The sequence below is a fragment of the Pelophylax lessonae genome, assembly GCF_965119305.1.
Source record: "Pelophylax lessonae genome assembly, chromosome: 9".
In the NCBI taxonomy this organism is placed as follows: domain Eukaryota; kingdom Metazoa; phylum Chordata; class Amphibia; order Anura; family Ranidae; genus Pelophylax; species Pelophylax lessonae.
The window spans coordinates 21,992,347-22,019,760 of NC_138776.1; the positions used below are offsets into that span (position 1 = coordinate 21,992,347).

The 27,414-nt window shown below is 45.1% G+C and overlaps 1 protein-coding gene across 1 annotated transcript in view; it reads right to left on the reverse strand.

Moving 5' to 3' along the window:
* Window positions 1–27,414, reverse strand: part of LOC309563770 (uncharacterized protein) — a 204,498-nt gene that overhangs the window by 16,927 nt on the left and 160,157 nt on the right. The window contains exons 10-13 of the mRNA XM_082268371.1: window positions 19,082–19,186; window positions 7,021–7,111; window positions 6,854–6,917; window positions 517–594 (exon numbers count right to left, since the gene is read on the reverse strand). Of these exons, the coding sequence (XP_082124497.1) occupies window positions 517–594; window positions 6,854–6,917; window positions 7,021–7,111; window positions 19,082–19,186 (338 nt within the window). The remainder of the gene's footprint in view (window positions 1–516; window positions 595–6,853; window positions 6,918–7,020; window positions 7,112–19,081; window positions 19,187–27,414) is intronic.

Consider the following 27,414-nt stretch of genomic DNA (forward strand, 5'->3'; position numbering starts at 1 on the left):
ATTTAGGTCAACATTGGATCATTCAGAGATCCTCACTGAACTTCTGGAGAGAGTTTGCTGCACTGAAAGTAAAGGGGCTGAATAATTTTGCACGCCCAATTTTTCAGTTTTTTATTTGTTAAAAAAGTTTGAAATATCCAATAAATTTCGTTCCTCTTCATGATTTTGTCCCACTTGTTGATTCTTCACAAAAAATTACAGTTTTATATCTTTATGTTTGAAGCCTGAAATGTGGCAAAAGGTCGAAAAGTTCAAGGGGGCCAAATACTTTTGCAAGGCACTGTATATTCCTAATACCCACTGGGGGAGATTTACTAAAACTGTAGAGTACAAAATCTGGCACAGCTCTACATAGAAACCAATCAGCTTCCAGGTTTTATTGTCAAAACTTAACTGAAAAAGCTGACGATAGAAGCGGATTGGCCACCATGCAAATATTAGCTGGAAACTCTCAGCTTTGGGATGGAAGACGCCCAGTGATAAATTAATGAGACAAGAACGGGACGGTCGGCTCACCATTTAAATACATCTCTCAGTAGCTTTTCCGTGATCTGGTCGGTGATATTTCCCACCCACAAAGAGCAGCTCTGAGGTCTGTGGAATAGAGAAATTTCACAGGAATTATGAGTACATCTCATCTCTCCATCATACACTATATTGTCAAAAGTATTGGGACGCCTGCCTTTACACACACATGAACTTTAATGGCATCCCAGTCTTAGTCTGTAGGGTTCAATATTGAGTTGGCCCACCCTTTACAGCTATAACAGCTTCAACTCTTCTGGGAAGGCTGTCCACAAGGTTTAGGAGTGTGTTTATGGGAATGTTTGACCATTCTTCCAGAAACGCATTTGTGAGGTCAGGCACTGATGTTGGAAGAGAAGACCTGGCTAGCAGTCTCCACTCTAATTCATCCCAAAGTTGTTCTATCAGGTTGAGGTCAGGACTCTGTGCAGGCCAATCAAGTTCCTCCACCCCAAACTTTCTCATCCATGTCTTTATGGACCTTGCTTTGTGCACTGGTGCGCAGTCATGTTGGAACAGGAAGGGGCCATCCCCAAACTCTTCCCACAAAGTTGGGAGCATGAAATTGTCCAAAATGTCTTGGTATGCTGACGCCTTAAGAGTTCCCTTCATTGGAACTAAGGGGCCAAAGCCAACCCCTGAAAAACGACCCCACACCATAATCCCCCCTCCACCAAATGATTTGGACCAGTGCACAGAGCAAGGTCCATAAAGACAGGGATGAGTGAGTTTTGGGTAGAGGAACTTGACTGACCTGCACAGAGTCCTGGTGGAGGGAGGGTTATGGTGTGGGGATGATTTTCAGGGGTTAGGCTTGGCTCCAGTGAAGGGAACTCTTAAGGTGTCCACTTACAAAGACATTTTAGACAATTTTATGCTCCCAACTTTATGGGAACAGTTTGGGGATGACCCCTTCCTGTTCCAACATGGCTGCTCACCAGTACACAAAGCAAGGTCCATAAAGACATGGATGAGTGAGTTTGGGGTGGAGGAACTTGACTGGCCTGCACAGAGTCTGAACCTCAACTGGACAGAACACTTTTGGGATGAATTAGAGCAGAGACTGCGAGCCAGGCCTTCTCCTCCTACATCAGTGCCTGACCTCACAAATGCGCTTCTGGAAGAATGGTCAAACATTCCCATAGACACTCCTAAACCTTGTGGACAGCCTTCCTAGAAGAGTTGAAGCTGTTATAGCTGCAAACGGTGGGCCAACTCAATATTGAACCCTACAGACTAAGACTGGGAGGCCATTAAAGTTCATGTGCGTGTAAAGGCAGGCGTCCCAATACTTTTGACAATATAGTGTATCTTCCTAATGACATAATAACATTAGCTTCAGAAAACCGCTGACATACAGAAATCAGATAGAGTGATAACAAGACACAAAAGAGTTGATTTACTAAAGGCAATAGAATGTGCACTTTGCAAGAACAGTTACTCCAGAGATAGTAAATGATCAAAACATCTGCTGACTTCCATCATACAATCACATGCAAGGAAAAATGCTGTTTTTTTTTTTTTTTTTTTTTTTAAACTTTTCCTTGCATGTGATTGGGTATTCTTTGCAATATTAAGCTTTACCTCATTTACTAAGCTCTGGAGCAACTGCACTTTGCAAAGTGCACAGTCTATTTGCCTTTAGTAAATCAACCCCATAGATTCTATATATATATATTATATGCATCAAAACGTGAGCTAATAACCAGAATAAGTCATTTTTGGGGTCAAACTGATGACAAGTTTACTGGACCAGATCACACGGTTGCTGGTGTGTACTGGTATTAACCACTTCTGGACCGGAAGGATTTCCCCCCTTAATGACCAGGCCATATTTTGCGATTCGGCACTGCGTTACTTTAACTGACAATTGCGCAGTCGTGTGACGCTGTACCCAAACATAATTGACATGCTTTTTTTCCCACAGAGCTTTCTTTTGGTGGTATTTGATCACCTGTGCGATTTTTATTTTTTGCGCTATAAACAAAAAAAGAGCGACAATTCTGAAAAAAAAATATATATATTTTTATTTTTCACATTCTGCTATATAACATTCTCAAAAAAAAAAAAATTTAAAAATCAAAATTTTTTCATATTTTAGGCTAGTTTGTTTTCTGCTACATATTTTTGGGGGAAAAAAAATAATCGCAATAAGCGTATTTTGATTGGTTTGCGCAAAAGTTATTGCGTCTACTAACTATGGGAAAGATTTATGTCATTTTTTTTTTTTTCACTAGTAATGGCGGGACTGCCACATTGCCGCGGACAGATCGGACCCCTAACTGACATTTTTGACACTTTTGGGGGGACCAGTGACATTACTTCAGTAATCAGTGCTATACATATGCACTGTTACTGTAATAATGACACTGGCAGGGAAGGGGTTAACACTGTGGGTGATCAAGGGGTTAAATGTGAGCCTAGGGAAGTGATTCTAACTGTGGGGGGCGGGGCTTGTGAAATGATCACAGAGACCTGTGATCCTATATAGAAGGATCGCAGGTGCTCTGTGATCATTCCAGGGAGAAGAACAGTCGGTTGTGTTTACAACAGCTGACCGTCCTTCTCTCTCAGCAGGGAGCGATCGGAGGTGTCAGGTGGCAATCGGAGCCGCTTGAACCGTACATCGGAGTTACCGCAGTCGAGTGGGGGTGGGAGCCCCCTAGCTGCCCGCATGCGACTGACATGGTCTACATCGGTTTGCGCAGGAGAGCCACCCTGCCACAGTAAAAAGGCGGCGTGTGGTCGGCAATCATTTAATAGTGCGGATGCACCAATCCCGGCACAATGTGGGCGTTTGCAGTCTTTTTTTTATCAGAACTTTACTGAATTGTCATAATAACATTTCAGAACATTGTGTTCACACAGCGGTGCTGTCCACCAGACACAGCTGATGACTGATCACAGAACCAGCCCACTGCCAGTACCATGTGACTGCTGTAACCAATCACAGCAGGTCACATGACAATTGTAACCAATGTATGGCTTCCTTTCAAGCCATCCATTGTGTACTATTGCGATTGGTCACAGAGTTCACACTGGGCCAATTACAGCACCTCTGTCCTATGTGATCAGCTATGGCCAATCACAGCTAATCACAACGAAACAAACTGGATAAATCTATTGCATTCAGTAAAATGATTGCGTATAGCAATGAAATCCATTTCTATAAGCTAACAATGTGTTTAACCACTTGCCGACTGCTCACAGTATATTTACTGCGGCGGTCAGCCCCTCACAGGCAGAGCGACGTAGGTCTAGGTCGCTAGCCTGTGAGGGTCTAGGGAGCGAGCACGCGCCCCCGAAGGCACGCTCCCGCGTGGTCATGGACCCCCCCGCGCGCGTGTGTCCGGCGGACCCGATGTCCACCGGTCACTCGGCGATCGTCGGTGCAGAGGGAGAAAGGCAGACGGCTGATGTAAACAAGCCGCCTGTCATTCTCCCCTGTGTAGGAATAGTGATCATACGGTTCTACTATGTAGGACCGTTGATCATTGTTCCTACACCAGTAGCCATGTCCAATCACAGTTAGAATCACGCCCCTAGGGACACACATAACCACTCCCTCTCAAAAAAAGTTAACCCCTTCACTGCCAGTGTAATTTTACTGTAGTAATGTCACTGGTAACCTCAAAAGTGTCAAAAATGTCAGTCAAGGGTCCGATCTATCAGCCGCAATGTCGCAGTACCGCAAAAAAAAAAATCACAGATCGTCACTGTTACGACACCCCAAAGTATGAAAGGGGTTACAGTCGTCTAGGATAATCCACTCCCGAACACCCGGACAGCTATCGACCACTCCAATCCGCCATACATGAAGCACATCAATAATTCCCCCCCAAGTACGAGACAAGGCTCTGTAGTGAGGTTCGATCAAGAGTAACTCTCTTCTCCTTTATTGCAAGAAACACAACACTTATATATACTTTGAGAATACCACATGAACAATGACTGTGTAATTACAGCCAGGTGAGCTCATTAACATACTTATCAATAGTCTCAGACCCTATTAACATACTGTCCTATTTTAGACAAAAGCACTTAGTTAATCCGTAGACATTCTTTAGGAGGGGGCTGCTGGAAACAATCCCCCCCCCTCTCTCTGCAGCTAATACACATTGAATTTGCAGACATGGTGTCTCTCAACCTCTTTAAAGGAATTTGGAGCGTAGCAGCTAAAACATAGGGGAACAAAGGGGGGCTGTACGGGCCGTGGAACAGCCGAACAAACAGACGAAAGGAGGCAGCAACAATATAATACAAAGTCAGATGGTTCTGTCACAGTCACCATTACGCGTTAAAAATACGCGTTAAAAAAAAAAAAAAACAACAAAAATCTTGCCCTTTGTTAGTAAACGCGATAACTTTTGCGCAAACCAAACAAAATACGCTTTTTGTGATTTTTTTTTACCAGACATATGTAGCAGAAAACAAAAATTGGCCAAAAATGGTAAAAAATTTCGATTTTTACATTTTTTTTGGGGGAATTTCATATAAAAAAATGTAAAAATATTGTTATTTTTGCAAAATTGTCGCTCTTTTTTTGTTTATAGCGCATGATCAAAAAAATAATGTTACCATAGTAATATTGTACTACTCTAGGGAAGTGATCAGGGTTTTTTTTTTTTTATTTAACCACTTAAGCCCCGGAAGATTTTACCCCCTTCCTGACCAGGGCCTATTTTGCGATTCGGCACCGCGTGAATTTAACGGACAATTGCGCGGTCGTGCGACACTGTACCTAAACTAATTTGACGTCCTTTTTTTCCCACAAACAGAGCTTTCTTTTGGTGGTATTTGATCACCTGTGCGATTTCTATTGCTCTGGTCAAAGTGTGTTAAAAAAAAAAAAAAAAAACAACATAAAAAATATATAATAAAAATGAAAAAATGTTAAATTTTTTTTGTTAAAAATGTATTTATTTATTTTTTCATACTGTCACCAGTCAGTGTCCCTGATCACCACCACACCTTTTTTGAGGACGCTGTACTACACTGGTGACAGTATGTTAAAAAAAAAAAAAAACGAAAAAAAAAGTATTTTTTTAATTTTTCTTAATTTTCCAAAACATTATGACAAAAAAATGACATCTTCAAAAAACTCGCTATGCCTCTTACTAAATACCCTGGATTGTTTACTTTCAAAAAAAGGGATAATTTGGGGGATATTTGTACTGTCCTGACATTCATTTTTGGGCCTCAAGAAATTAGATAGGCCGTCAGTACTTAAGGATTGATAATTTTTCAGATCTACAGTATATCCCATAGTTTGTGGACTCTATAACCTTCTTACAGACTCACTTCCCTAGAGTAGTACAATGTCACTGGTACCCCCAAAAGTGTCAAAAATGTCAGTTAGGGGTCCAATCTGTCCGCCACAATGTAACAGTCCTGCAAAAAAAAAAAAAAAAAATCGCAGATTGCAGCCATTACTAGTAAAAAAAAATAAACAATAAAAATTACAAATCTTTCCCCTTAGATAGTAAACGCGATAACTTTTGCACAAACCAATCAAAAGACGCTTATTGTGATTTTTTTTTACCAAAAATATGTAGCAGAAAATAAATTGGTCTAAAATGTTAAAAAAAAAAAAACATTTTTTTTTTGGGAATGTTATATATCAGAATGTAAAAAATATTGTTTTTTTTTTTCAAAATTGTCGCTCTTTTTTTCAAAAATTAAAAATCGCACAGGTGATCAAATACCACCAAAAGAAAGCTCTATTTGTGGGGGAAAAAAGGGACATAAATTTGGGTACAGCGTCGCACGACCGCTCAATTGTCCATTAAAGAAACGCAGTGCCGAATCGCAAAATATAGCCTGATCAGGAATGGGGTAAAATCTTCCGGTCTTAAAGCGGTTAAAAATACGCTCATTGAGAATTTTTTTGTCAAAGACATGTAGCTAAATACATTTTGGCCTAAATATATGACAAAAATTGAATATATTGGATATTTTTTAACTGTCAAAGTAGAAAAATATTGTTATTTTTTTCAAAATTGTCGCGTTTTTTTATTAATATTGCAAAAAATGAAAATCGCACAGGTGATCAAATACCACCAAAAGGAAGCTCTGTTTGTGGGAAAAAAAAGGACGTAAATTTTGTTTCGGTACGGCGTTGCATGACCGCGCAATTGTTAGTTAAAGTCACGCAGTGCCAAGTTGGAAAAAGTGGCCTGGACGTTAAGCAGGAAAATCCTCCGGTGGTAAAGTGGTTAAGATTAAGGAGAAAGCCAAATCTGCATAAAGTGAAGAATTCTGGGAAGGCGTTTCTGATCCGCCGCCATCGGAAAGCGATTTGTACAATTCCTCGGGCGCTCATACTCACAATTCATTTAAGAAGAGCAGATCCTCTTCTGCCGGATCCTCCAGGTTCACATTTTCCTGCAACACTGCGCCGCCAGAAAGAAGAGAAAGTTACTGAGCGCCGGTCACATGACTCCCCCCCCCCCCCCAACCAGGAAATAAAACAGACGTTACAATTTAGAAAATTACCTTTGGCAGAAATTGGATCTTCCATGACAGCAGCCACAGATTCGTGTTCCTCCAGCAAAGCGACGCTCTGCTCCTGGGTGAATCCATGAACCTTGAAAGAGATTTAAATACTCATTACAGAAGAACTGAGGGGTGCGTCTCAATGAGATCACTGAATTAGACTTCTCATTTACTTTGGTAAATCTGCGTATTTAACTATTTAACCTCTTCCGGACCGCCACAGCGCGAAACGGACGTATGTGTACGTCGGTTGCTTGCCTGCAGCTAGGGGGCGAGCGCGCGCCGCCGCTGGCGCGCTTCCGCCCCCACTCGGCAGCGGGGACCCTAATGCACAGGGCAGGCGGCTCTGATTGCCATCTGACACCTGCGTGATCGCCCCCCGCTGAGAGAGAAGGACGGGCATCTGTTGTTCTCTCTGGAATGATCACAGAGCGCCTGTGATCCTTCTATATAGGATCACAGGTCTCTATGATCAATTCACAAGTCCCTCCCCCATACAGTTAGAAACACTCCCCTAGGCTCACATTTAACCCCTTGATCACCCCTGGGTTAACCCCTTCCCTGAGATAATGAAACAATGAGAGAAAAGCCGCTCAGGTGTATGTTCCAAAACCGGTGCAGGTCAGATCCGTCATCCAAGAGTAGAGAAATTCCAAGTTGGAGACCGCACTCAAGGTATATGATGAAATCAAAAGGTTTCTTTATTCCTCATAAATAAAGTAGACAGACAGTGTACAATCAGACGTGTCGGGTTGACGCATTTCACGATGCTGGAGATCGCTTACTCTTGGAATTTCTTAACCCCTTCCCTGCCAGTGTCATTATTACAGTAAGGCTCCATGTACACGGGACGCTGGAAATGGCCGTTTAGGAGCAGTTGGGCGTTTTTTTCAGAAGCCCCTGAACCCACCTACATTTTATCTTATCTGTCCATGTACACCAGGGTGTTTACAGTCATTTGCAGGCAGTTGCATTCAGGGACTTTTTTTAGAACGCAATTATTTGCGTACGAACGTGTGTTTCCCGGCGTTTCAAACGCACAAACGCGTCCGAACGCGATGACCCGCGTTTAGCATTCGCATTTTTCCATTTTAAAGGGGAATCATTTTTTTGACCTCTAGGAACGCTTCTAAACGCAAACGCCCGCTAAACGCGGGTACAAACGCAACCGAACGGACGTTTCAAACGTCCTAAAAATTCCAGCATTCAAAGGGACTTTTAACAACGTCCCGTGTACATGGAGCCTTACAGTGCATATTTATAGCACTGATTACTGTAGTAATGTCACTGGTACCCCCAAAAGTGTCAAAAATGTCAGTCAGGGGTCCGATCTGTCCGCCACAATGTCGCAGTCCCGCAAAAAATCACAGATCACCGCCATTGCTAAAAAAAAGAAAAAAAAAAAAACAATAAAAATGACATAAATCTTTCCCGTAGTTAGTAGGCGCGATAACTTTTGCGCAAACCAATCAAAATACGCTTATTGCGATTTTTTTTTTACCAAAAATATGTAGCAGAAAACAAATTGGCCTAAAATGTTAAAAAAAATCTGATTTTTAAATTTTTTTTGGGGGGAATGTTCTATAGCAGAAAGTGAAAAATATTGTTTTTTTTTTCAGAATTGTCGCTCTTTTTTTGTTTATAGCGCAAAAAATAAAAATCGCAGAGGTGATCAAATACCACCAAAAGAAAGCTCTGTTTGTGGGAAAAAAAGGCTATCAATTTTATTTGGGTACAGCGTCGCAGGACCGCGCAATTGTCCGTTAAAATAAAGCAGTGCCGAATTGCAAAATATGGCCTGGTCATTACATAGTTACATAGTTAGTGAGGCTGAAAAAAGACACAAGTCCATCCAGTTCAACCTATCTGTGTGTGTTTGCTTTTAACCGTACATTATATACCCCTGTATGTTGTGGTCTTTAAGGTGTCCATCCAATAGTTTTTTGAAACTATCAATGCTCCCCGCTGATACGACTGCTTGTGGAAGAGAATTCCACATCCTTACCGCTCTTACAGTGAAGAACCCCTTACGCACTTTAAGGTTAAACCGCCTTTCCTCTAGTTTTAGTGAGTGGCCACGTGTCTTATTGTATTCCCTTACTCTAAATAGTTTGTTCCTTATGCTAGGGTCGCCAGTACAATATTTGTACATTGATATCATATCCCCCCTCAAGCGTCTCTTCTCCAGAGAGAATAAGTTCAGTGCTTGTAGTCTTTCCTCATAGCTGATGCCCTCCATTCCCCTAATTATTTTTGTTGCCCTTCTCTGGACTTTCTCCAGTTCCAGCACATCCTTCCTGAGGACCGGTGCCCAGAACTGGACAGCATACTCCAGATGTGGCCGGACCAGAGTCTTGTAGAGTGGAAGAATAATCTCTTTATTTCTGGAGTGAATCCCCTTTTTTATACAACCCAGTATTCTGTTGGCTTTGCTTGCAGCGGCTTGGCATTGCATGCCACTTCCAAGCCTGTTGTCTACCAGTACCCCCAGGTCCTTTTCCATCCTAGACTCACCCAGAGGTTCCCCCCCTAGTGAGTAGCTTGCTTTCTGGTTTCTGGCCCCCAAGTGCATTACTTTACATTTTTCAACATTAAACCTCATCTGCCATGTAGTTGCCCACCCCGTTATTTTGTTCAGGTCTGCTTGCAAGATTTCCACATCCTGCATAGAAGATATTGGCATGCCTAATTTAGTATCATCTGCAAATACTGAGATTGTACTAGATATCCCCTCCTCTAGATCATTTATGAATAAATTAAACAGGATTGGTCCCAGGACAGAACCCTGGGGGACCCCACTTTCCACACCCGCCCAATCCGAGTACTCCCCATTAATCACCACCCTCTGTACTCTCCCCTGGAGCCAGTTCTCTATCCAGGTACTCACCTTATGGTCCATACCTACCTTCCTTAGTTTGTACAGTAAGCGTTTGTGGGGAACGGTGTCAAAGGCCTTTGCGAAGTCCAGATACACCACATCCACAGGCTTACCTTTATCTAAGTGGCAGCTCACTTCATCATAGAAGGTTAATAGATTGGTTTGGCATGAACGATTTTTCATGAATCCATGCTGATTACTACTTATAATACCGTTTTCATTACTAAAGTCTTGTATGTGGTCCCTTATCATCCCCTCCAAAATTTTGCAGACTACTGATGTTAGGCTGACCGGCCTATAGTTACCCGGGATATATCTCGGCCCCTTTTTAAATATTGGTACCACGTTGGCTTTTTTCCAATCAGCTGGCACCATACCCGTCTGTAAACTATCCTTAAAGATCAAGAATAATGGTCTGGCAATCACCTGACTGAGCTCATTTAGAACCCTTGGGTGCAAGCCATCCGGTCCCGGGGATTTATTTATGTTAAGTTTCTCTAGTTTAGCTCTAAGTCTATCCTCTGTTAGCCATGGCGGCACTTCCTGAGGTGTATTATTTAGTTCGGCCTTACAAGCGGGGTTCGTGTAGCCCCCCGATTCCTTTGTGAAGACTGAAGAAAAGAAATTATTTAACACTTCCGCCTTTTCTCTGTCCTCAGTGGCCATTTTTCCTTTATCATCTTTTATGGGGCCAATGTGTTCTGGCCTCGCTTTCTTACTGTTTATATACTTAAAGAATTTCTTGGGGTTCTTTTTACTCTCCTCCGCTATATGTCTCTCGTGTTCTATTTTAGCCGCCTTGATTTCATCTTTACATTTCTTATTACACTCTTTGTAATGCTTAAATGCTGCCAATGACCCCTCAGTCTTGTATTTTTTGAAGGCCTTTTCTTTAGCTCTAATATGCATTTTTATGTTGGAGTTTAGCCACCCAGGGTTTAGTTTTGCTCTTTTAAATTTATTTCCTTATGGAATGCACTGGCCCACCCCCTTGTTAAGTATGCTCTTGAAGCACTCCCATTTTTCCTCCGTGTTCTTTGTTCCCAGGGTTCTATCCCATTTGATATTTTCTAGCAGCGAGCGCAGTTTAGGGAAATTGGCTCTTTTGAAATTCAGTGTCCTTATATTACCCTTGTGTTTCCTATTACTGTAATTAATACTGAAACCAATTGACCTATGGTCACTGCTCCCTAAGTTGTCCCGTATTTCTATATCCGTGATCAGGTCTGTATTGTTGGTAATCAGTAGGTCAAGTACCGCATTGTTTCTTGTCGGTGCATTCACCATCTGACCCATGAAATTGTCCTGCAAAACATTTAGGAACTGCCGAGCCTTGGCTGAATGCGCGGTTCCTTCTGCCCAGTCTATATCAGGATAAATAAAGTCCCCCATTATAATGACATTTCCCATCCTTGCTGCCAATCCTATCTGTAACATGAGGTCCGCCTCACCCTCCTCCCTCTGGTTTGGGGGCCTATAGCATACGCCCAATATTACTTTCCCCACCGTGCCTTCCCTTTGAAGCTCTACCCATAGGGATTCTGCCTTGTCCTTAGCTCCATTATTAATATCATCCCTCATATTTACCTGTATACTGTTCTTAATATACAAACATACCCCTCCCCCTTTTTTACCCTCTCTATCTCTGCGATAAAGGGAATACCCCTGAATGGTCGCCATCCAGTCATGAGAGCTGTCAAACCAAGTCTCAGTTATCCCCACAAAATCTAAGTCCTCCTCAAACATCAGCAGCTCCAGCTCTCCCATCTTGTTGGCCAGGCTTCTGGCATTGGTATATAAGCCTCGTAATTTTGATGTTTTTAGGCTGCTCTCTTGATTTTTCCCCGTACCCACCCTGGGTATAGGGGCTCCGAACACCCTACCGCTAATGCCCCCATTTCTGCCCTCTGAAACTTGCTTTCCACTGGCTAATTCTACATCTGTACCCTCCCCCCCATTCCCTAGTTTAAAAGCCCCTCTAGCTTTTTGGCCATCCTCACACCCAGTACGGCTGCACCCTCCCCATTTAGGTGCAATCCGTCCCTACCAAAGAGCCGGTGACCGACTGAGAAGACGGCCCAGTTCTCCAGGAACCCGAAACCCTCCTTACTACACCAGCTCCTCAGCCACTCGTTAACTTCCCTAATCTCCCGCTGCCTCTCTGGTGTGGCTCGAGGTACAGGTAGTATTTCGGAAAATACTACCTTGGAGGTCCTAGTCCTCAACTTAGCGCCTAAGTCCCTGAAATCGTTTAGGACTCTCCATCTTCCTCTGCCTATGTCATTGGTACCCACGTGTACCATGACAGCTGGGTCTTCCCCAGCCCCACCCAGTAATCTGTTCACCCGATCCGCAATGTGCTGAACCCGAGCGCCCGGCAAACAACAGACTGTTCGGCACACACGGTCTTTGTCACAGATTACACTATCTGTCCTTCTAATAATTGAGTCCCCTACCACCAGCACCTGTCTTTCCTTTCCCTTTCTCCCGGCCTCACTGGAGGAGTTCTTCCCCTGGCAGCTAGGGGCGTCACTCTGCTCCAGCAATGCTGGTCCCTGACTGGTTTCCCCAACATCACACAACGGGGCGTATCTATTGGGGTGCTCCAGCCCAGGATCAGCCTCCTTGCCTTGTTCCCTTCTACCCCTCCTAACTGTCACCCCTCTGCTCTGCTCTGATGCCTGCACCTCCGATACTCCGCCCACCTCTGTGCAGGCCCCTGTCTGCACCTGATTGGTACAATCCTGGCTCTCCTCCGGTATGGACATTCGTCTCAGTGTTGCCAGCTGCTTCCCTAGATTCAGGACCTGAGCTTCCAGGGAAGCAACGTGCTCACATTTTGCGCATTTGTATTCGCCCTCGATCGCATGACCGAGGAACGCATACATATTACAAGATGTACACCGAGTCGCATCCCCACACCCGCCGGGCATTGTACCTACTAATCTAATCTAATGGGGATTCAGTAATTTAAGTCTATCCTATGTGGCTATTTCCTGGCTTCCTAACGCTACCTTCTCACCCTCTGGTATTCCGCTCCACTCACTTGACACCGGTCAGTCACCCAACACTCACAATCTCACAGCCCGGTCAGACGCACAACACTAAGTCGCACAGCCCGGTCAGAAGCACAACACTGAGTCGCACAGCGCGGTCAGACGCACAACATTCAGTCGCACAGCCCGGTCAGACGCACAACACTGAGTCGCACAGCCCAGTCAGACGCACAACACTGAGTCGCACAGCCCGGTCAGACGCACAACACTCAGTCGCACAGCCCGGTCAGAAGAACAACACTCAGTCGCACAGCCCGGTCAGACGCACAACACTGAGTCGCACAGCCCGGTCAGACTCACAACACTGAGTCGCATAGCCCGGTCAGACGCACAACACTCAGTCGCACAGCCCGGTCAGACGCACAACACTGAGTCGCACAGCCCGGTCAGACGCACAACACTGAGTCGCACAGCCCGGTCAGACGCACAACACTGAGTCGCACAACCCCGTCAGACGCACAACACTGAGTCGCACAGCCCGGTCAGACGCAGAACACTGTGTCGCACAGCCCGGTCAGACGCACAACACTCAGTCGCACCGCCCGGTCAGACGCACAACACTGAGTCGCACCGCCCGGTCAGACGCACAACACTGAGTCACACCGCCCGGTCAGATGCACAACACTGAGTCGCACCGCCCGGTCAGACGCACAACACTGAGTCGCACCGCCCGGTCAGACGCACAACACTGAGTCGCACAGCCCGGTCAGACGCACAACACTGAGTCGCACAGCCCGGTCAGACGCACAACACTCAGTCGCACCGCCCGGTCAGACGCACAACACTCAGTCGCACCGTCCGGTCAGACGCACAACGCTCAGTCGCACAGCCCGGTCAGACGCACAACGCTCAGTCGCACAGCCCGGTCAGATGCACAACGCTCAGTCGCACAGCCCGGTCAGACGCAAAACGCTCAGTCGCACAGCCCGGTCAGACGCACAACGCTCAGTCGCACAGCCCGGTCAGACGCACAACGCTCAGTCGCACAGCCCGGTCAGACACACAACGCTGAGTCGCACAGCCCGGTCAGACGCAAAACGCTCAGTCGCACAGCCCGGTCAGACGCAAAACGCTCAGTCGCACAGCCCGGTCAGACGCACAACGCTCAGTCGCACAGCCCGGTCAGACGCACAACGCTCAGTCGCACAGCCCGGTCAGACGCACAACGCTCAGTCGCACAGCCCGGTCAGACGCACAACGCTCAGTCGCACAGCCCGGTCAGACGCAAAACACTGAGTCGCACAGCCCGGTCAGACGCACAATGCTCAGTCGCACCGCCCGGTCAGACGCACAACGCTCAGTCGCACAGCCCGGTCAGACGCAAAACACTCAGGTAGTGATAGGTACTCCCAGACACTCAGGTAGCAACAGGTACTCACAGATACTCAGGTACTCACAGATACTCAGGTACTCCCAGATACTCAGGTACTCACAGATACTCAGGTACTCACAGATACTCACAGGTACTCACAGGTACTCTCAGATACTCAGGTACTCTCAGATACTCAGGTACTCACAGGTACTCAGGTACTCACAGATACTCAGGTACTCCCAGATACTCAGGTACTCCCAGATACTCAGGTACTCACAGATACTCACAGGTACTCACAGATACTCAGGTACTACACTACACCCTCAGTCAGTGTACAATCTCAGTCACCAGTCTTACTTACCTAGTGTATGTCCCTTTAAGTCTGTCTCTAGCAGTTCCTGGCTGTTTTTTTTTTTTTCCCTCAGACGGTCAGTCTCCGCTCTGCACCCGCCTCCCTCTGTCACTTCCCGGTCAGCCTTTGCTCGCTAGTCTCCTCTGCTCCCTCTCTGTCTGGGGGGGGGGGGTCCGCACCACTCGCCGCCCGCCGCAAGAAGGGGGGGGGGTTTACTGTTCCGCTCGCCACCCGCAACAAGAGAGGGGGGGGGTTACCGACCCGCTCGCCGCTCGCTTCTGGGGGGGGGGGGGGTCGGGGTTCGAGCGCCGCTCCCCGCCGCTGCTCTCCTGGGGGGGGGGGGGGGTTACTCACACGCGGTCGGTCACGCACACACTCCACACACACTCCTCTCTCCTGCTCGCCCTGACAGCCTCTGATCCCGCGCTCTGCTCCACAGCACCACCTGCTGGCAAGTGGCAAGATGTCTCAGGCTACCTCCTGAGTGAAGTTAAGGGGGAAAATCTTCCGGTCCAGAAGTGGTTAAAATGAGTGTCTTTTTCTAAGACCCTAAGGCTCCATTCACACCTGGGCGTTTTCAGCTCCAAAAACGCTCAAAAGAAACGCTTCCAAAACGCCCAACAAGTAAAACCCCATTCATTTAAATGGCCCCTGTTCACATCTGAGCGTTTTGCAAAACGCCTGTAGCTGAAAAAAGTACATGAGCTTCTTTTTGGGCTGATTACCAGCGTTTTTGATAGATGTCAATGAAAAACGCCTGAAAAAAACGCGGTAAAATCGCAGTAAAATCGTGGTTAAAATCACGGTAAAATCGCAGTAAAATCGTGGTTAAAATCACGGTAAAATCGCGGTAAAAAACGCTACGCTCAAGTGTGAATGCAGCCTAAGAAATGTAACTGACCTCAAGCTGAAATTGAATCTGCTTATGTAGCACCCTCTAGTGTCCTGCTAGATTAGTGCAGTAAAATGTATCTGACTCATGGTAACTGTATGAGTCTGTAATCCGGTCGGGTAACCAGAGGCACACCTCCCAACTTTTTGAGGTGGGAACGAGGGACACTTATTAGCAAAAGTATGTAGGCATAGGACACACCCCCTGCCATGCCCCCTTAACTAGTTCTGGGCCCGAAAGATTTGTCCCCTTTATGACCAGGCCATTTTTTCGCAATTCGGCACTGCGTAATTTTAACAAAAAATTCCGGGATCGTGTGACGCTGTACCCAAATAAAATTGATGTCCTTTTTTCCCCACAAATAGAGCTTTCTTTTGGTGGTATTTGATCACCTGTGCGATTTGCTTTTTGTACTATAAACAAAAAAAGATTGACAATTCTGAAAAAAAAAAAAATATATATATATATTTTTCACATTTTGCTATAAAACATTCCCAAAAAAAAAAAAAACATTAAAAAAATCAAAATTTTTCATCATTTTAGGCCAATTTGTATTCCGCTATATATTTCTTAATAAATAAAAAAATCCCAATAAGTGTATATTGATTGGTTTGCGCAAAAGTTATTGCGTCTACAAACTAGGGGAAAGATTTGTCATTTTTATTTATTTTTTACTAGTAATGGCCGCGATCTGCGATTTTTAGTGGAGAACAGATTGGACCCCTAACTGACATTCTTGACACTTTTGGAGGGGGGGGGGGGGGGCAGTGACATTACTACAGTAATCAGTGCTAAAAATCCCAAAGTCCCAAAAAAAATTTAAAAATCAAAATGTTTCATCCTTTTAGGCCAATTTGTATTCTGCTACATATTTTTGTAAAAAAAAAAAAAAAAAGGAAAAGAAATTGAAATAAGGGTATTTTGATTGGTTTGGGCAAAAGTTATCACATTTATAAAGCGGGGGGAAAGATTTCGGACATTTTTATTTATTTTATATTTTTTACTAGTAATGGCGGCGATCTGTGATTTTTAGCGGGACTGCGACATTGCGGCAGACAGATCGGATTCCTAAATTAAATTTTTGACACTTTTGGGGGGACCAGTGACATTACTACAGTAATCAATGCTAAAAATATGCACTGTTACTGTAATAATGACATTGGCGGGGAAGGGGTTAACTCAAAGGGTTAATTGTGAGCCTAGGGGAGTGTTTTCTAACTGTATGGGGGAGGGACTTGTGAAATGGCCAGAGACATGTGATCCTATATAGAAGGATCTATACAACAGCCGACTGTCCTCTCTCAGCGGGGAGCGATTGCGGGTGTCCAGTGGCAATCGTGTCCGCTGACCCTGTGCATCGGCATCACCACTGCACCACGTGCACGACGGACGTAGGGCTACATTGGTTTGCGCAGGAGAGGCAGCCTGCCGCAGTAAATGTGCGGCACGCGGTCTTAATGTGGTTAAAGGAGCATCATAAAAAAAAAAGTGTTTTTTTTTTTCACCACTACTATTCCTTTATATTGGATTTGAAATTTACAAATGCAGCAATTTAGAAATTGGATGAAAGGTTCAGCACTGGGAAACACTTTTTGAAAGATAATTAGTGCATTTTATATACAACTATATAGATCAGACCACAATGAGGGACAAATGAGGAAGAAAGAGGGACAGAGGGACTTTGCTGGTAGCAATGCTAAAGGTCAGGCTAGGTGGCTATACAGTGCTGGTCTTTGGTACCTCCCCCTGGGTCTAGACGCTTGGAGAAGCTTCTGGAAGTTAGAGGGTGAAGGCCCTGATCTGCATACTTGAGGGACTGGCAAATCCCCAGACAGGGCCTGGCAGGATGGCTGGGTCAGCCCTTAAATATGGGAGAGCCAGGCGAGCAGGGGAGTCTGTGGGGTATGGAGTGCTAAGGAGGCTGTTGTGGCCTAGGAGGGGTTCCCTAGGTCTAGGGAGGCCTTTGCTTCTAGGCTGTGATTGGGCTGGCTTAGGAAGATCAAGTCAGCATCATGGTTTGAACAGAATTCTTGCCCGAGAGCAGTGGGAGCAAGGAGGACAGAGTGAGTACATTAGCACACCCAGGGATTCACAAGGGGAGAGTCTGACACATGTAGCAAGCTTTCAAAGAACAGCGTTGTGCTTACCGTATATATACTCGAGTATAAGCCGAGTTTTTCAGCATGTTTCTTCACGCTGAAAATGCACCCCTCAGCTTATACTCGAGTCACTGGCTAGAGTGTCTTTTTAAAAATGGCCGCCGATGTGTCACTGCGCATGTGCCGCATGCCCGTGAATAGCCGAACGTGTTCGGCCTTTCCCGAGCATCGGCAGCGCATTTGCGGTGACGTATTGGCGGCGCTGGGTGGCGCGATTTTTAAATCGAAGACGACGCCTCACCGACAGACAAGTGAGACTCCTCTGCAGCCCCTGCATTTCCTCATACAGTGCTGTGGGCATGGTACAGGTACACTGTACCATGCCCGCAGCACTGCATCTCCTGTGCCATGCCTGTACATACTGTGCCATGCCTGTACTTACTGTGCCATGCCTGTACATACTCTGCCATGCCTATACCATCACCTGTGCTATGCCTATACCATCACCTGTGCCATGCCTATACCATCACCTGTGCCATGCCTATACCATCACCTGTGCCATGCCTAGTGACATGCCTGTACCATGACCTGTGACATGCCTGTACCATGACCTGTGACATGCCTGTACCATGACTTGTGACATGCCTGTACCATGACCTGTGACATGCCCGTACCATGACCTGTGCCATGCCTATACCATCACCTGTGCCATGCCCTTACCATGACCTGTGCCATGCCTGTACTATGACCTGCGCCATCTCCTGTACCATGCCCACAGCCCCTGTTTTGTATCTCGTGGTGGTCCAGTAGCTGCTGCATTTCCCACCCTAGGCTTATACTCGAGTCAATAGGTTTTCCCACTTTTTTGTGGTAAAAGTAAGGGTCTCGGCTTATATTCGGGTCGGCTTATACTCGAGTATATACGGTAATCGCTCCAATCCCTTGCCCTGGGAGATCTTCAGAGCAGCCAGGAGGGCTGGTAGAGCTTGCAAGAAGTGGAGCTGGGAGCAGTTCTACAATAGGAAACTCCTGCATGCAGTTTTTCAAAATTTTGTACTATTTTCCAAAAGGGACTAATAGCTCCTAGTCCATAAGGGACTTGGCACTGATACTTAAAGACGAAGGGTTCCAGGAAGGAGAACAGACCAGGATCTTATCTCTGTATATACAAAGGAAGTTTTCCTCATCTGTGTTCAAGTCAAGTTGGGCATCTAAAATTCCTCTACCCCATCCAAGTTGTTACCCTTAATAAAACAACTGAAACAAAGCCAAGGGACTGACTTCTTGTGTCTGGGTGCAAGTGGAAGATGCATGTTGGTTCATAGTGTCTGTCCCACTGACATCCACCCAAAAAGTATCCCATTGGTGAGATCTCTGCACCGTGATCCCTGACTCCTCCCATTACTACGGCCATATCACGTTTTATAAATGATGGAGAATACAATGACAGGAATGGCTCTGCTTCACATTACCATGAGCTGTAGAACTTGACATGTATGGATTTCCTTCACGGCCTCCTTACACCCGTTGTCCAGCTGTAAAACCATCCGGAAAGCTTCTTCTGCCTCGGTATATCTCTGTGGATGTAGATGTGGAATTATCAGCTGAATAGAACAGGCAGACTACTGGAGAAGAAAGTCCATCCGTATTGAAACAATGTATTGGATGAGTGATGGGAACATTCAGCCAGACCTACTTTGACCAACAGGACTTCACAAATGAAAGGACCAACTATGAACTACAAGACTCCACAAGGAGAGGACCTACTATGACCAACAGGACCCCACAAAGGACAGGACCTGCTATTGTGACGGAACCGTCCCACACTCCGCTTGAGTGCTTCATCAGTATACCGCCAACGTGACCAGCTCTTTCAATGAACATGTATAGTTCAAAATCAAACAAACCAGAAATAGTCTTCATATATTTCTTGAGAGATATTGTTGATAAATATTACTGTCCCATTTGAAGTAAACCACATTCTCAGTGTCCATTAAGAAGTTGTCCATCATTTTCTCGGTCACCCTGTGCCCCTATTAGACACAGGGTGACTTACACATAAAAGGGGCCTGGAGAGCTGAGACCAGGGTTTCCCAACCTCTCTAAGGTAAGCTGGGTTCCACGTGACTCTGGCCTACAAGACTCCACAAATGAGGAACTAAAATGACCTACAGGAGTCCAAAAGGAAAGGACCTGCTATGACCTACAGGACTCCACAAATGAGAGGACCTACTATGACCTAAAGGACTTCACAAGAAGAGAACCTACTATGACCTACAGGACTCTACAAATGAGAGGACCTACTATGACCTAAAGGACTTTGCAAGGAGAGGAACTACTATGACCTACAGGACTTCATAAGGAGGACCTACAGGACTCCACAAATGAGGACCTGCTATGACCTAAAGAACTTCCCAAGAAGAGAACCTACTATGACCTACGGGACTCTACAAATGAGAGGACCTACTATGACCTAAAGGACTTTGCAAGGAGAGGACCTACTATGACCTACAGGACTTCATAAGGAGGACCTACAGGACTCAACAAATAAGAGGACCTGCTATGACCTAAAGAACTTCCCAAGAAGAGAACCTACTATGACCTACAGGACTCTACAAATGAGAGGACCTACTATGACCTAAAGGACTTTGCAAGGAGAGGAACTACTATGACCTACAGGACTTCATAAGGAGGACCTACAGGACTCCACAAATGAGAGGACCTGCTATGACCTAAAGAACTTCCCAAGAAGAGAACCTACTATGACCTACGGGACTCTACAAATGAGAGGACCTACTATGACCTAAAGGACTTTGCAAGGAGAGGAACTACTATGACCTACAGGACTTCATAAGGAGGACCTACAGGACTCCACAAATGAGGACCTACTATGACCTAAAGAACTTCGCAAGGAGAGGACCTACTATGACCTACAGGACTTCATAAGGAGGACCTACAGGACTCCACAAATGAGAGGACCTACTATGACCTACAGGACTCCACAAACAAGAGGATACGCTATAACCTACATGACTGCCCAACAAGAGAACCTACTATGACCTAGAGGACTCCCCAAATAAGAGGACCTACTATAACCAACAGGACTCCACAAAACGAGAGGACCTGCTAAAACCAACAGGACTCCACAAAACGAGAGGACCTGCTAAAACCAACAGGACTCCACAAAACGAGAGGACCTACTATAAGCTACAGGACTATACAAATGAGAGGACCTACTATGACTTACAATTTGAAACATACACAAGAAAAAGGGATACATTCCGATCAAACCAACGTTCTAGAGAATGCATTTAATGTGGAACGTCATCAACACACCTAAAAATGGTTGATGGAAAAAAATAAAATGCAAGGCTGAAATCTAAATGAAAAGCACTGTGACCACAGATGCAATTCATGTAATCAGATTTACAATTCAATGCTCTTACAATGATGTTAGCAATTTGAAACTTTTAGGACTAAAGGTCCTATGTATGAACTATATTAGTCTCCACTGAGTGCCTTACTGATAGTTTCACCTTGTTACTAGGGGTTTGACTTCTCTAAATACTGGACACCAGTCTGGTTTTTAGGACAAATCAGGGCAACTACCCACCTTCCTGTACCCGTACAATGGGAACATTTGAGAGGTCTTTAAAAGGACCCTCTGATTGGACAGGAGGAAGCCACGTGGGCAGGGCTTAGCCCAGAAGACCAAGATGCTAAACAAGAGGGGCACAAAAGGAAAGGCTCCTGCTTGTAATGCTAGGACTCAATGTCTGCTCTCAGGAAGGACTTTCATGCTTTAGGCAACCTTCTCCCTGCCATATACCAAAAGGATCTGTAAAAGTAGATGGTTTATACTTACCTGGCCCAGTGCCGTCACATGTAGCCTTCACTGTACTGCAGAGCTTACACCCCGAAGGATGTTCACATCAAACAATTCTGATGCCTTATGTGCCCTGTCATACTCTGTGGTTCCTCCTGCCCGGGCCCTACGTCACTGCAGGTCATAATTTATTAAAACAAAAAATAGCCACTTACATCTCAGTAAGGGAACAAATTCCATCGCAACTCGCGGGATGTGTGTGAATTCACACACATCCCGCGAGTTGCGGTGGAATTTGTTTTTTGTTTTAATAAATGATTTTATATACTGCGCAATGAGCCCCCTCTTATCATTTGTCTATATGATGGAATATAGTGCAAAAATCTGAGGGAATACACATGGGGCTAATCCACAACGCTTTTGCTGTGTAAACAAGTCCGAACAGGAGACCATGATATCTATCCTAAGGGGGGACATGATAGCAATTTTTAAATTTCTCAATGGGGATCTCAGCTTAGAAAAAAAGCTGTTCAGTCGAAGGGATTGCATGAGGACTCGGGGGCATACAATGCGATTAGAGGAGAAGCGTTTTAACCTCAGGCAACGTGGGGGGTTCTTTACTGTTAGGGCTACAAGATTGTGGAATTCTCTACCACAAGAGGTGGTTTCTGCGGGTAGTATGGTGGCTTTCAAAAGACTATTAGATGTACATCTCAAAGAACAGAACATTCAGGGGTATGTGAGATGATTACGGCCACACACACCTACACAGGTTGAACTGGATGGACTATTGTCTTTATTCAACCTCACCTACTATGTAACTATGTAACTATGTAACTATATCCCTCTGAGAGCCTGAGATTGGGAGTTGTCCGGGGACACACTCTGTCCATTACTCCTGTTTAAATTTTGGTAAAGGTGAGCGGCCATTTCTTATTAGTACCGGGAAATTGTACCGCACTGACGATCACCTAGAAGCTGAGTGTACCTGGGGTCACTCATACCACGTTCACCGAATCATTACCTTTTGGCATATTTGCACTATTAATGAAATGGACTGTTTTTAACACAGCACTTCTATATGTTGATATCACTTTATGATCACGCCTTAATTATTATTTAATATTTATTATCACTAGTGCACTTTATTACTGCTGATTTACACTTGTTTTTTGCACATTATATTTATCACCATATATATATCACAGATTATTCATTGTTTACAAATATGAATTGTTGAGGTTTTAACTTATATATGTATTAGCACACAACTTGGTAACTTTCATTCTATACTGTGATTCATCATTTTTTGGAAGATATATTTAACCACTGGGACCCCCTTTTTTAGTTACCCTCCCCTTTAGCGGGACACTCATCATTATCTTAGTATATGAATATAGCGCCGATTCATCTTTACTTTCATATCCGTTCAGTATGTGGTGACACTACTAGGATTGGCAGCTTTTTTCATTATCATTCTTTATTGTTCTATCTATCATCTCTATCAATACTTCAGTGGCAGCGCATTAGGCTTTCCTTTTTTCTTTAATATATCTGCTAAACTTAAACATTAGAAAAAGTCAACATTCCCAACTCAACACCCAACTGAAGACCCATATTAGCAGAAACGTTTCAAGGAAGAGAAGCCCCTGTCTGCGTCCCCTTGATATGTTGGTGTTTGTTGTGGGATGTCACTAAAGAGTCATCTTAGGCATTTAGTTGCAGAGCTGGCTTTTTCCTATGACTGTATCTGTGTCACCATTTAGCTAAGTCCCCACTCCTACAGATGGGTTAGGTGAGGCTGGCACAATGTGGTTTGATGAATGAGACGCCTGCTGAACCCGACCCCTTCTGTCACCCGTTTTGCACTCAGCAATGCAAGCTTGAAACCAGGACTTCTATAATTAATTTACGGTTCTAGATATTATGGGTCTTAATGATCATCTGCTGCATCATAAATTACAGAAGTCAAATGCTATATGTGCAACTGAGCAAAACACAGAAATTAACATTCCCTATGGAGTCAAAGCATAAACTTCTAAATTTCACACATCGATGACAAAATCCTGTGCGTTACTGCCAGGAACAACAAGATGGCTTCTAGGATTATACAACATTACACACGGAGCTGATGTAATAAAGAGTCAGGACTAAGATCAGAATCAAATTCTACCAATACCAGACTGGCTTCTGTGTGGAAATTCTCCAGTTCTTCCTACTGCCACAAAGATATAATGATACTTTATACTGTGTAAGGGGTTGGCTCCGTAGCGGGTGTGGGTGACCCCTTGGGTGGGTTCGCTACACAGAGAGACAGCCGAGGAGTGGTTGAAAACAACGGTCTATTGTTTATTCTTCCAATTTGGTGCTGGAAACAAGTGCAAGCATCCAAACAGCATAAATCAAACAAACATAAAATAAACCCTGGCCACTTGGGGCATCTACCTTCACAACACAGGAACCTACCTATGGAGTCTGTCCCAACCTACTGCTGGGCAGACACTGCTGGTCATACAGCAGAAAACCAATAGTCTATTTGTTTTCTTTTCACACAGAAAACATCAACACCACCTCACCTTCAGAAGTCTTTTTTCAGCTCACTGCTCTCCTTAACGCAAAAAGCCTCAGGAGGCAGCAATCAGTAGTTATCCTCTGGATAACTTATAGAGGCCTTAATTTTTTCATTCTGAATAGCTGAAGCTTTCCAATGTCCTTAAACCTTTCTGGCTACCTCCGCAGCCGACGCCTGATAGAAATTGGTGAATTGTCTAAACAAGGCAGAAATGTATCTCCCGTCTGTGACAACACCAACAGATTTATCTGACTTCCTGTCACATACCACCCCTCTCGTTTCAACCCTTGGGACACAGGTTGCTAGGCACGCATGCACTCAGGACAAACCATCTGCATTCCCCATTTTAACAAAACTAAATTCCTGAAGGGCCAGGAACCACCTATTTATACTCCTATTGGTCTCCTTGTTCTGTGCCATGCACTTCAATGGGGCATGATCCGTCACCAGTTCAAACTGTCTACCCAGGAGGTAGTACCGGAGAGAATCCAAAGCCCACTTCACCGCCAAAACACTCTTTCTCAATGGTGGCATAATTCTCCTCATGGGCCTTCAACTTTCGGCTGAGGTACATAACAGGGTGTTCTTCCCCCTTGATAATCTGGGACAGTACAGCTCCTAAACCCACAATTGACGCATCTGTCTGAACCACAAAGTCCAGTGCAAAATCAGGCGAATTTAAAACTGGCTGACTACATAAGGCCTGTTTTAAAGCCTGAAAAGCTGTTTCTGCTTCGGGAGTCCATTTGATCATGACAGACTCCTTCCCTTTGGTCAAATTGGTCAGGGAAGCAGCCTGTGAGGCAAAATGGGGAATAAAACGGCGATAATAACCTGCGATCCCCAAAAATGCACGAACCTGTTTCTTGTTGGTGGGACGTGGCCAATCCTGAATAGCCTCAACTTTGTTTATTTGGGGCTTGATTACACCTCTTCCAATGGTATACCCCAGATACTTCGCCTCTTCTAGCCCAAGGGTACATTTTTTAGGATTGGCTGTAAACCCGGCTTTCCAGATGGAATCCAACACAGCCTGAACTTTTGGTAAGTGTGAGTCCCAATCCTCACTGTGGATGACCACGTCATCGAGGTATGCGGCAGCATAGGCTTGATGAGGCCGAAGGGTCTTATCCACGGTACGTTGAAATGTGGCGGGAGCATTCTATAACCCAAAAGGCATCCTCCGATATTGGAAAGATCCGTCTGGAGTTACAAATGCTGTTTTTTCCCTGGCCGACCCCGAGAGAGGAATTTGCCAATAACCCTTGGTTAAGTCTAACGTCGTCATGTACCGGGCAGTGCCTAGGCGATCAATCAGTTCATCTATGAGGGGCATAGGATAGGTGTCAAACTTGGTGATTTTATTCAGGCGGCGAAAGTCATTACAAAACCGCCAACTTCCATCTGGTTTGGGCACTAAGACAATCGGACTGGACCAATCACTATTTGACTCTTCTATCACCCCCAACTCAAGCATTTTTTTTAACTTCCTGGCGAATCGCCTCTCGCCGGGCTTCTGGAATTCTATAAGGCTTTAACTTGACCTTATCCCCTGGTGTGGTGATAATGTCATGTTTAACTCTGGAGACCCAACCTGGCAGGTCTGAAAACTTCTCCCTATTATGGAGCACAAATTCTTTAACCTCCTGTTGCTGAGTTTTGGACAGAGTCTCTGCTATCCCCACTTCAGGGACAGCCAGGTTAAAAGGAGCAGAAAATCGGGTAGTCTCAGCGACCAAGGACTCTCTATCCTTCCATGGTTTTAACAAGCTCAATTGATAGAGCTGCTCAGGTTTTCGTCTTCCCGGTTGGCTAATTTTATAATTTACCACCCCCATTCTCTCCAACACTTCATAGGGACCCTGCCATTTGGCTAGGAATTTACTTTTCGACCGTGGGGACCAGCACCAACACCCTATCACCAAGTGCAAAAGAACGGACCTGGGCCCCATGATTGTAAATCCTTTGTTGAGCCAACTGGGCTTGCGCTAATTGTACCTTCACAATCGGCATCACTTTGGCAATTCTATCTTGCATTTGTGCCACATGTTCAATCACACTTCGATGAGGGGAACTCTCACTCTCCCATGTTTCCCTGGCAATGTCCAGTAGGCCCGGGGGTGCCTCCCATACAGTAGCTCAAACGGAGAGAACCCTGTGGATGATTGGGGAACCTCTCTTATGGCAAACATCAGATAAGGGAGCAGATAATCCCAATTCTTTCCGCCTTTATCCACCACCTTCCTCAACATTTGTTTTAAAGTTTTAAACCTCTCCACTAACCCGTCTGTTTGAGGGTGATATACTGATGTACGTAATTGGGTCACTTTCAGGAGTTTACACAGTTCTCTGGTCACCCTAGACATAAACGGGGTGCCCTGGTCAGTTAGGACTTCCTTAGGAAGACCCACATGGCTGAAAACCTGAAATAACTCCTTGGCAATGGTTTTAGCAGAGGTATTTCCGAGAGGAATCGCTTCTGGGTAACGGGTGGCATAGTCCATTATTACCAAGATGTGCTGGTGCCCTCTAGTGGACTTCAGTGAGGGGCCAACCAAGTCCATGGCGATCCTCTCAAAAGGGACCTCGACAATGGGCAGGGGTACCAACGGACTGCGGAAATGTGGCGTGGATGCAGTAATCCGACACAGTGGACAGGAAGAACAGTACAATTCCCCTTCCTCTGGGTGATTCTCTCCCAGGTTTTTTCTGCTCACAAATGTCCCCCAAGAATGTGCCCATGGGCCAGTTCCAAAACCATCTTGCGGTACGGTTTAGGCACTACCAGAAGCTCAAGGGTGTCCTCTATCCTCTGTGACACTGGATATAACAGGTCCCTTTCAATAATGAAGGGAGGGCAATCCTCTCGTCAGGGTTAACTAACTCCCCATCTATCTTCACTACATTCTCCCGGGCTCTTAGCAATGTGGGGTCCCTCAATTGCTCAGTGATAAAGTTTTCTCGGTGCACCTCGAGGTCATCAAACCCTATCGGCTAATGTTCCTCTTCGGAGGTAGCAGGCTCCTCCCCGTAGGGACTGGTGTTTCCCCTGCTAAGACTGAGAACGGAAACTCGAAGTAGATGTTTCAGGCTCAGAAGAACCACCTACTGGGGAATCTGGGCAATCCCAGAGTTCCCAGAACTTTGGGAAATCCCTTCCCATAATGGCGTCATGTGGCAGTTTGGGAACTAAACCCACTTGGTGACACAAGTTACCGAGGGAGGTTTCAAAGGAAACCGTAGTCACCAGATATTCTCGAGTGTCCCCATGTACACAAACTACAGCCATTTTCCTAGGATGTAAGGTTTTTCCCACCACTAGATCACTTTTCACTAAGGTGACCAGGCTACCTGAATCCAACAATACCACAACATCTTTACCATCTAAGCACATTCTATATAAAGGT